Here is an 11810-nt window from a genome sequence, read left to right on the forward strand (position 1 = left end):
TTACCAATTTGCTACAAAAACTTATCAAAAATATTGAGTACTAGCCCGCCCCGGCTTTGCCCGTGGTACCTACATATTTACGTTTTTTTTGAAGTAAAACTTCTTTAGGCGCGACTAGGGAGTAACTTAGATTTTTTTTCTGACGGAAGTAACGCTGTGTAGTTTCCGCCATTTAAAAATAATAATTCTGATTGGTTGTAATTATATGTCATATACTACACGCTTCTTGACTTATACGCCAGCTAGTGGCAAATATCATATCAATTAGGATTATTTATTTTCAAATTTTCAAACGGATCAATTGTGAATAGCAAAGTGAATGAAAAATTCAACAGTTTTAAAAACATTATTTTAAATTGCAAAATTTTTTGAAAATCTCTAAATATACTTGTTTATTTATTGCTTTTAAAATAAGTAAATTAAAAATAAATTTTCTGACAATTGCGACATTTTATAATATTCAATAACAAGGTTATATTGACATGTGCGTTTTACTTCAATCGCGCGTAAAGGTTACACGCACACACTTTTTTTTTCATAAGAACCATCCTCGTACTTCAAGGAATATGATATAAAAAGAATTATCGAAATCGGTCCAGCTGTTCACGCGTGATGCCGTGTCCAAGGGAAATAAAAATTCATTTTTAAAACGGCAAGAAAACCTCATCAGTTCAATAAATTAAATAACATCAATTAATTCATCCAAAAGCTCATGAACACTTAATTTAAACGCACAAACACTTACTGTAATTAAATTGAGCGAACTTTATTAATAATAAATGCTAAAAGAATGTCTGAGACGCAAAGTCGCAACATTGTTTATTTCTCATCAGGACCCTCTGTATTGTATAAAATGAGATGCTAAAGTGAAATATCTTAAACGATGGTTAAACCTTTGTTTTTACCTGACGCTTTGACGTCAAGGGTTATCTTTTCAGACATGTAAAGAATGCAAAAGGTTGTTGTTTTTGACAAGCGAGTGTAAAAATGACGTGTTTCGAAATAGGTATACATTATATATATACAATGGTATACATTATATATTAACAGATTTTTTTTCTTAGATAATTTATCTCGATTATAGTAGATGTTTAGATTAATTAATCATAATATAATACAGTGATGGGCTTAAATCAAAAGCTTAATATTTGTTCTAATTTTTTTAAGATAATAATTGTACTTATTCAGATTTTAGTTCCTATAGGTATTATGATTTTTAAAGCTAAATTGAATAAAACATATTGTGAAACAATCTACCTGGATCTCATTTTCGAATTCCTGCTTACATATTGTGAGTAAAATATTATGTTCATTTTAATATAACTTCCAAAACCTTTGTTAAGAGAAAGGCAAGAAGAATTTAAAAGAAAAGCAAATTTTGTTGTTGTACATGTTGTGGACTGATAATGATACAAATTCGATAAATAACGAAGAAAAAGCTAAGGGCCGATTTTTCAATTCTTGGATAAAACTTATCCGTCCAATAAAGTATTACCATTTACCACAACACTATAATATTATGTCACAAATTTAAAATGTCAAATACGGGCAATTAGAATACGTTTATAAAATGGTACTTTTATACATTATTCGACGAATAAGTTTTAACCAAGGATTGAAAAATCAGCCCTAAATTAAATACTACTACTTTTTTTTAAGTGGGGAAATCTTCCAAAGATAGCCACGACCGCGGGGAAGAGGCCGTGGGTTATGTCGGATTCTTACCGACTAAAACTGTGTTCCGTTGAGCCGCTTTAATGATGGGGCCGCGGGTATTGGTTGGGATTCTTCCTACTACTGCTAAATTATTACCTATATGACGGATATCTAATGAAATAACTTATTTCATAGTATAAATCGTTTAAATTTTGAACGCTCGTCAAGTGTGAAGATGTCTATTGTGACTATAACCTAAACCCTAGTTTACCTTCCAATAATAGTCTATGATACGTCTACATTCTATTATAAGACTTATCTATATTAGTTTAGCAATATAGCTTTATGCTCGAAGACGTTCTGTAAGCCGACATAAGCCTTTGATAGAAGCCTTCACGCGAAAGCTACTTACCAACTCTTGGGGACAGCGATCGACTTTGAAATTAATTATTGGATGCTATATTAATATTTATTAGCTTTTGAACAAGGATGAATATTGCATGGCATGCAAAATCTTTGTTGGTATTTGGAGTTGATTATTCAACGACTTTTAAGCACTACATTGTTTAAAATAAAGTCGCTGCCCGCTGTCTGTGTGTCGGTATGTCAATAATTGTTTAAACGCAACGCATTTTCATGCGTTTTTTTTGTAGATGGATTGGTTCAAAAGAAGATATTATAGATTTAGCATATTATAATTACAAATTTGTTAAGTTTTAAGAAACGCAGGTGAAGTCGCGAGCGGATACCTCGAACAATAGATTTTTGTATAAGCTTTCGGTGAGCATCTTTTCTTGAGTTCATTTCATCGTCGACATTTTTCCCATGCAAATTTCCACCTATTTTTTCTTTTTCAGTTTAATTAACGTTGACGTACGTATTCCTTACTGGTTCTTTCGCTCAAAAAAACACACAAAAAACCTAGACATAATGTATTTTATTTCTGTTTTGTTTTTGATATTAAATAATTTTACACTCTCTCAATTACTCTACAATGGTATAACGAAGCTTATACATTTATATTTTATTCATCCGTGTATATATTATTCTGGTAACACAACACAAAAAACCGGAGTTCCTCAAATAATTACAGATGTAAAGAAAAATTGAGATTTTTTCGAATAACAATCCATTGAATTACTTCAATAAGTCCTTAACAAACAATTCATTTATCCCCGTCACAATATTACCCAAAGAAGAATTCCTTATAACAGCTTGAATAATACACGCTTTTCATTACCAAATAATATGTTCTGTTAAGGACAATACCCATTCGAGCATCGGGAAATCAACGTAAAACCATTTCTATTCCATGCCAATAGGGTTCGATTTACTTTGGAGCGGGTATAGCAACTGAATTCGTTGTAAAAACTCCGATGGTATGTACAAAGGAAATTGTATTGGATACAAAAGGAAAATGTTGGGATAAATGGAGGGTTAAATATTTAAAAAGTAAATGCTGGAAGGTGTCATCTTTATAAATAGGGTTTGGGAGAAAATGGAGTCTATAGAATATTCTTATCTCTATCTCTATGAGTATTTTTGTTTTGAAATGCAATTTTTTGTACCTATATAAAGCATGTATTTTTTAAAGAATACCAATAACTCTTAGACTTAATTTTTAGAATAAATGCAGGTGACATAATATGAATGTAGGGGTTTTGCTGACTTACAAAACACATAATGTAATAATAAATGTAATGTATTATATACAGTGTGAAACTCCCAATTGTCGTTGCCGGACGTTTACGCCGTGCGCAATAAATATGTATGCTTCGTAAGCGAGTATTTCATTTAGTACACCCAAACAACTAAAGTGGTGACCCCGCGTTCTTCGCGCATACAAGTTCGCGCCGCGAAAATTATTAAATTAAATTTAAAATGGCACATCCACCAACTATTGATATGGCGGCGATAACACTCACATCGAAGATACCGGATTTTAGGATGGACCAGCCCAGGATATGGTTTATACGGGTCGAATGTATGCTAGCCCCTCAAAAATTGTCGGATGAGGCTAAGTACGACATCGTTGTTTCAAAATTAAGTAAAGAAGCAATTCAACAAGTGACCGACATCCTCATCGACCCACCTGCGACTCACAAATTCGAAGCACTGAAACAGCGGTTACTGGCTGTTTATGAGGAATCCAAAAACCGCCAGCTTCAAAAATTAATTGGTGAGATGGAGCTAGGTGAACAAAAGCCCTCGCAACTGCTGCGAAGGATGAAGGAGCTCGCCAAGGACAAAATCCCTGATGACACATTACGGATTCTGTGGCAAGGACATCTGCCCAACGCTGTACGAGCTGTTCTCGCGGTTTCGGATACCAAATCCCTCGACAGCTTAGCTGCCATCGCAGACAACGTTTTGGAGTCTACACAAAGCGTCAGTAGCGTCAATGAAGTGACACAAAAGCAGCACCAGCCTTCTACGAGTGCAACTAACAAGGATACGGAGCTCATAATGGCGGAAATCGCCAAGCTAACCCTCAAAGTGGCCAACTTGGAGAGATCCAGACCAGCACGGCGATGGAACTACCGTGGACGTCCACGTTCTCAGAGTCGTAACCGTGCACACTCAGCACCTCGACGAAGTCCAAACAGTCCAGGCTGGCTTTGCTTTTACCATCATCGTTTCCGGGACAACGCACGGAACTGTAAGGAGCCCTGCGCGTGGAAGGTCAAGGAAAACTAAACAAGGTGCAGCCTGCGGCGGAAGTCTGCACCATCCAACCCTGTAATCGCCTACGCATCACCGACATAAATAGTGGTTTAAAGTTTTTAATTGACACTGGTGCGAATATCTCTGTTTTGCCAATAGGTAAACGATGTCAAACAAGTAAGTGCAGTGATTATAAATTATTCGCAGCAAATGGTACTGAAATAAAAACCTACGGTACTAAGTCTCTAGTTCTAAATTTAAAGTTAAGGCGACCTTATCGGTGGGATTTCGTAATTGCTGACGTGAAACAACCAATTTTAGGAGCAGATTTTTTAAGTTATTATAAGTTACTAGTTGATGTCAGCTCACGAAAACTCATTGATCAAATTACAGATTTAAAAGTAATAGGTTCGATTGTTTGCGTCACTGAGCCATCCGTACTATCTTTTAGTGTAGGGCATCCATATTATAATTTGTTACGGGACTTTCCCAATTTAACTAAACCTACATCATTTTTAAATTTGCCACCTAGTTCTATACAACATTGTATAGAAACTACCGGACCTCCGGTATATGCTAGGGCGAGACCGTTACCTCCAGATAAGTATAAACTTGTAAAGAAAGAATTTGAAAAGATGCAAGAGCTAGGTATATGTCGTCAATCTAAAAGCGCTTGGGCGAGTCCTCTCCATGTGGTTACTAAGAAAAATGGAGATATTAGGCCTTGTGGTGATTATCGCAGGCTTAACGCAATCACCAAGCCGGATCGTTACCCTATTCCCCGTCTCCAGGACTTTACGTACATCTTAGCAGGTAAGACTTGTTTTTCAAAAATTGACATAAATAGAGCATACTATTTTATAGAAACTGCACCTCAAGACGTAGAGAAAACAGCAATTATTACACCTTTCGGACTATTTGAATTTCCAAGGATGACTTTTGGTTTATGTAATGCAGCCCAAACATTTCAGAGATTCATGGACACCGTATTCAATGGCCTAGATTTTATTTTTAATTATATTGATGACGCCTTGATCGCTAGCGAAAATGAAACCCAACACCTTGAGCATTTGCGTATTGTTTTTCAACGTTTATCGCAAAATAATATTACAATTAATTTAAATAAATGTTCTTTCGGACAGTCTCAGCTTGAATATTTAGGTTTTTATGTTTCAAAGGATGGAATTCGACCTTCTGAAGATAAAGTTAAAGCGATAATAGATTATCCTAGACCTGAAACCGTATCAGGATTACGTCGTTTTACCGGTATGATTAATTTTTATCGTGCTCATTTACCGCACGCCGCGTCATATCAGGCAATTTTTAATAGGTATTTAGGTAGTACTAAAAAGAACGACCAAACCAAAATTGATTGGTCACAGGAAGCAATCGAAGCGTTTGAACAATGTAAGACAGGTCTTAAACAGGCCGCTACATTGGCTCATCCACGAGTAGATTCGAATTTAGCTTTAATGACTGATGCATCAGATACATGCGTAGGAGCCGTCTTGCAGCAACAGGTTAATGGCTGTTGGCAACCCTTAGGATACTTTTCAAGAAAGTTAACTAATGCACAGCAAAAATACTCTACGTATGATCGAGAGTTACTTGCGATTTATTTAGCAATTAAGCATTTTCGAAAATTATTTGAAGGACGACGCATTACTGTTTTTACGGATCATAAACCTCTAACATACGCATTTTTAAAATTAGGTAAAGAATCTAATGAAACACCGAGGAGAATACGACACTTAATTTATATCAGCGAATTTACAACGGATATACAACATATTACTGGCAAAAATAATATAGTAGCCGATTCTTTGTCACGAATAGAAACAATATATTTTCCTACCGTTTTAGATTATAATGAATTAGCAGAATCGCAATCAATGGACGACTATTTGACGAATAATAACACGAATTTATTAAAGAAAATGTTTATACCTACTTGTAATAAAGCGATTTTTTGTGATTTTTCGACAGGTACTGCTCGACCTTATTTAACAGACAAATTTAGACGTTTAGCTTTTAACAGTATACACAATATCAGCCATCCAGGGGTTCGAGCTACCCGAAAATTAGTTACGGAAAAGTTTTATTGGCCAAAAATGAATTCCGACATTAATTTATGGTCAAAAACGTGTCTGGAATGTCAACGTTCTAAGATAGATAGACATTCAGTTGCTGACTTAGGTAAATTTCCAAATGCTGATCGGTTCGAACATATCCATGTCGACATAATAGGTCCATTACCCATAACAGAACATGGATATAGATACTGTTTAACTGTCATTGATCGATACACACGCTGGCCCGAGGCTTTACCTATTCGTGATATTACCGCCGAGACAGTAGCAAAATTTTTATACGAAAATTGGATATGTCGCTATGGTTGTCCAATCAAACTCACGAGTGATCAAGGTCGGCAATTTGAGAGTTCATTGTTTAGAGAACTTATGAATTTACTAGGTATAAATAGGATTCGTACGACTAGTTATCACCCTCAGGCAAACGGCGCTGTAGAACGCTGGCATAGGACACTCAAAGCAGCGCTTATGGCACGTTTATCAAGTAAGTCATGGGTTCAGGAGTTGCCCACAGTTCTTTTAGGTTTACGAGCCGCGTATAGAAGCGATTCTGGAGTTTCAGCTGCTCAACTAACCTTCGGGCGTACCCTACGGTTACCCGGAGATTTTTATGACAGCACGAAAAATACTACATCATTAGAACCTTCCGAATATATAAAACAAATACAGAGTCAAGTTAAGTCATTACAACCAGTTCCCGAATCTCATAGTAATACTCGTTCATTTTTCGTTCATCCCGATCTTTCCAAAGTAAATTTCGTTTTTGTACGGGATGACTCAGTGCGTAAACCTTTGAAACCACCCTATGACGGTCCTTACCGCGTAGTGGAAAGGAGGTCCAAGGTTTACATCGTGCAGTTACCAAATCGGCAAACTGCAATCTCGATAGACCGACTCAAACCAGCGTACGTATTAGCCGAAAATGAATCAAAGATAACTGAATCGAAAGATACACCTGAACCTCCCGTTTCACCAGGAATTGAACCCACGACCTCAGTTCGAAGAACCCGTTACGGTCGTGTCATTAAACCCACAGTACGTTTTAATATATAATTTTAAGTATGTTATCCACTAAATACGTTAATAGCTGTTACTATATGATTTTATACCCTATTTAGCTCTATAAAACATAGTATCGCATTCGATTTATGTTTAGTGTAACATAGCCGTAAGTTTCGCAATCCCACAAAATTGTATCGTAAACATATTATATTGTATTTTATTTTGTTTTTATTTTGTTTTTGTTTCGCAATTGTAACTTATTATATGTATCGTACTGTAATGTGACACGCTTGCTTAATACGACCAATTTGTGTGATAATCATGTAACTTGTATCTGCCTGTTTTCTATTAATTGTTTAAATTTCTCTATATTATTTTTTTTTTTTTGTAAAAGGGGGGGAATATTGTAGGGGTTTTGCTGACTTACAAAACACATAATGTAATAATAAATGTAATGTATTATATACAGTGTGAAACTCCCAATTGTCGTTGCCGGACGTTTACGCCGTGCGCAATAAATATGTATGCTTCGTAAGCGAGTATTTCATTTAGTACACCCAAACACCTAAATGAACATAGCATGATATTTAGGAATTTCGTCCTTCTCAAAGCAAAAGGCAGATCTTTCTGAGTATTTTTTTTTTCTAAATGTCTTCAATTTGTTCCAATAAACATACCTACCTACATTATTATGATATTATACAGAACTAATACTACAATAAATATTTTATATCTACAATTGGTAAATAATTGGAATATAAACAGCCAAATACGCAATAATTACGTTCAAGTGATTTATTGTAAAAGGAAAACCTTTAAGTACCAACAAAGCTTCTCTCGAAGTTGCACTGCTCAAGTATTTTTGAGACTTTATTTAGAGATTTTAATTGGTAGATAGGTAATAATATACGTTCCAATTGTGGAATAAATAAAACTCCAATGCTTTTTAAAAATTCTTGTATATTTTGATAGTTTAGGTATAACCGTGTAAGAAGAATTAAAATATCAAATTTTTATACATTATTCAGGTATTTACGCATCAACAAAGAAATCGTGTTCAATGATAACGGAAGAATGTGAGTTTTTTTTTTCAGTGAAATTCAGTATCATTTTCTACACTCTAATAATCATTTAAACATGTAAACAAAATATATGCAAAGGGAATTCGTATTAATTCTTATGAATTTTATTTTAATAGTATCTTCATTCTTCAGCTGAAATAAAACAAACAAATCAGAGATATTTCCGTAAAATCTTACTTTTATATAGTAACTAGCGGTCCGCCCCGGCTTCGCCCGTGGTACCTACATGTTTAAACTATCCTATCTCTCAAGTTGGATCGAACTGCACATGGTGTGCGAATTTTATTATAATCGGTTAAGTGGTTTAGGAGTCCATTGAGGACAAACATTGTGACACGAGATTTATATATATTAAGATTAATGATAATATAATGAACGCGACATTGTTTCGTATTTTCATTGTTGTTATCATTTTCCATACCAAAGAATAAAAATAAATAAAAACAGATGTATTAATCTTCAGAGGATTCAATGACAAGACAGAATGTGATAATATATTATTAATGATACAGGTTCCATTAACGAAAACCAATGAGCTCGCATGTCTTTCATTGCTTATTTGCTGTTATCTAATGTCAAAGATTATGGAAAACAACAGATGTGACAAAAATCACATATTTTTTAGTTTCCTGTCAAGTTGATAAATTAACGATTTTTTTACTGCTAGAAAATATTTATTCTTAGAATTATTAGAAAAAATGTAGCATTAAAATAATCAAACGAGTATTATGTACGTGTAGATCTACCGTTTTCTCATGTTCAATAAAAGGGAGTGGAATGATGCACTGCGACAAATTTTATTCAATCTAAGATAAATAATAAACATGTATATACACTATCGCGATTAAAATAATATGAAATTTAACTGAATTGTTTAATTCAGTTAAATTTCTTTGTCAACTTTTCCAATCCTTCAGTATTATTTATTCACGAAGCAAAATGTTTCTGAACAATTAAATAGATTTAGAAACTTGTAATGGAGTTATAGTGTTAAAGGTACTAAATAATTTTGTGAGATATCTACGTTGTATATTCTTTGAGTAATTTTGTTCTGAAATAATGGTTAATTACCATTATTTATATGTATATTCTGCACATTATATTTGTAAAAAGATAATTATTTTCTTTTAGTTAAATCTCTTTTCACATCTCAAAGCATTCTTTGAGCGTCTGATGTAAAATTGATTTCATAAAATAAATTGAATCTCAGTACAATTAAAATATGTATATTCCTAGCATTATAATTATTCTAATCCATACTAATATTATAAATGCGAAAGTAACTCTGTCTGTCTATCTGTTACTCAATCACGCCTTAACTACTGAACCAATTTGCATGAAATTTGGTATAGAGATATTTTGATACCCGAGAAAGGACATAGGCCACTTTTTATTGCGAAATATGTACCACGGGCGAAGCCGCGGCGGACCGCTAGTTAGAAATAATCCGTATGTGTCCCACCCACGTAGATTTAACATTTTAGATACACTGTACCAGTTAAAACTATATAATATTGTACATAGCGCCTCTAGCACTGAATTAGACCCTCAAGATTTAGACCCAATAGTGTTTTAGTTTACCCTTAGTTTTTCCTGAATTCTATCTGCATTATAAGTCAGAAATATATTTTAACCAATATAAAATAAAATATTTCGCTCTACGCCGATTGTAGATATTAATGGTCTAGCTTGCATTATTATCTACTAACTGTGCCCCGCGGTTTCATCCGCATTGCTCCGCTCTTGTTGGTCTTAGCGTGATTATATAAAAATCGGACCAGTTGTTCCTGAGATTAGCGCGTTCAAACAAACAAACAAACAAACTCTTCAGCTTTATAATATTAGTATAGATAATATCGTTACACATAGGGTATAATATATGCAAATTTTTAGTTCACTGATCCATTGCCTTGAAATTGTGGGTATGTAATAATTAATATCATGATAATCCAGTTTCTGCACAAGTATCCAAAATTTTATCCATGTATGTCTATTCGTACACACTTTTACATAACTATTAAGCGCTTTTAAACCTTTACTTTTTATTTTACTCAGAAACATTAGTTCATGTAATTATAATTGCTTAAAAAATCTACTTTTTATCTAATACAATAGAAAATAGTGCGAAATTTTCAAAGCACTTTCAAAGAGTTGGCTAAGACACAAAACTTATCTAGACCGCTACGCTATTGTGATCGGTGCTTACCTTATCTAAGCGCAAAACTTTGTTCAAAACACATTGAGGGGTCTGTATTACAAGATATCCGAGTGTACTTTAATAAAATTTTAGACTGAAGGGTTTTATGGTAATGATGGCTTGTTGAATTTCTAGCTCATAAAAAATTACATGAAATGGTTCAAATACTTTTTGACGTGACAACGTCTTATAATTCGATAGAGCTGGCTGCACGCACGAAAAAACATGACTCATGCGGCGTTACCTCGCTCTGAGGCGTTCCATGTAAGACTTGAAGTACAAGCGAGAGCGCGGAATGAGCGACAAAGAAGCACAATCGGACGTTGTCACGTTCAAATATCGTCAGTAAACCGACTTTACAGACAACCAATTTTTTTTTAATCGTAGACAGGGAAGCGCTTGATCACAATCTCACCTGATGGAAAGCTAAGATGTGGTCGATGGCACGCGCTTCCCTAGTAGGTACCGGATCACTCTTCGCTTGAAGACCCCCTTAAACTTTACATTTTAAAGTTAAAAATAACATTTGTTAAACTTTTTTATACTTAATGCATACTGTTCTTCTTTAACACATCTTAACCCTTTTTGAGCATTTTTAGATCAATGTTAAATCAGTCCATCTTTACATATTTTGAGAATACCTATGAGAGATTTTTCACACATAACAAATCATACATTTATATAATCATATCACACCTTACCATTTCTTGAAACACACAAAAATTTTCAATTCCCACATACTTATTTCTCTAAAACAATCCACTCAACTGTTCAAGTGATAGCAATGCGGTGTACACAGCTACAGTTCTCTGCTAATTAATGCCATTGTTCAGATCAATTACCTTTGCCAACGATAATACTGCAATCTGGCCTGTTTAACAGATGGTCTGACCGCAATCACCCTACTACAGTATGAATGAAGACAATGACGTATCTAGATAGCCTATCCTACTAATATTATAAATGCGAAAGTTTGTGAGGATGTTTGTTACTCTTTCACGCAAATACTACTGAACCGATTACAATGAAATTTGGTATGTAGGTAGCTGAAGATCCAAAATAAGACAGGCTATTTTATATCCCACAGGAATAGGAACTATGCGGGTTTTTCTTTGAAAA

At 34.4% G+C, this 11810-nt stretch overlaps 1 protein-coding gene across 1 annotated transcript; it reads left to right on the forward strand.

The window, feature by feature from the left end:
• The first annotated feature begins 3537 nt into the window (after nt 1–3537).
• Nucleotides 3538–4480, forward strand: LOC149910002 (uncharacterized). The gene has a single exon (XM_090120217.1). The coding sequence runs from the start codon at nt 3538–3540 to the stop codon at nt 4351–4353; it is 816 nt and encodes a 271-aa protein (XP_089976343.1). The 3' UTR covers nt 4354–4480.
• The last annotated feature ends 7330 nt before the right edge of the window (nt 4481–11810 follow it).

Source organism: Colias eurytheme, chromosome 3, assembly GCF_061535395.1.
Source record: "Colias eurytheme isolate Ceu_HAF_F1 chromosome 3, ilColEury1 Martin Lab GWU primary, whole genome shotgun sequence".
Classification (NCBI taxonomy): Eukaryota; Metazoa; Arthropoda; class Insecta; order Lepidoptera; family Pieridae; genus Colias; species Colias eurytheme.

Bases quoted from the DNA above. Each gene is read 5' to 3' on its own strand.
- LOC149910002 (XM_090120217.1), top strand. From the start codon at position 3,538: ATGGCACATCCACCAACTATTGATATGGCGGCGATAACACTCACATCG.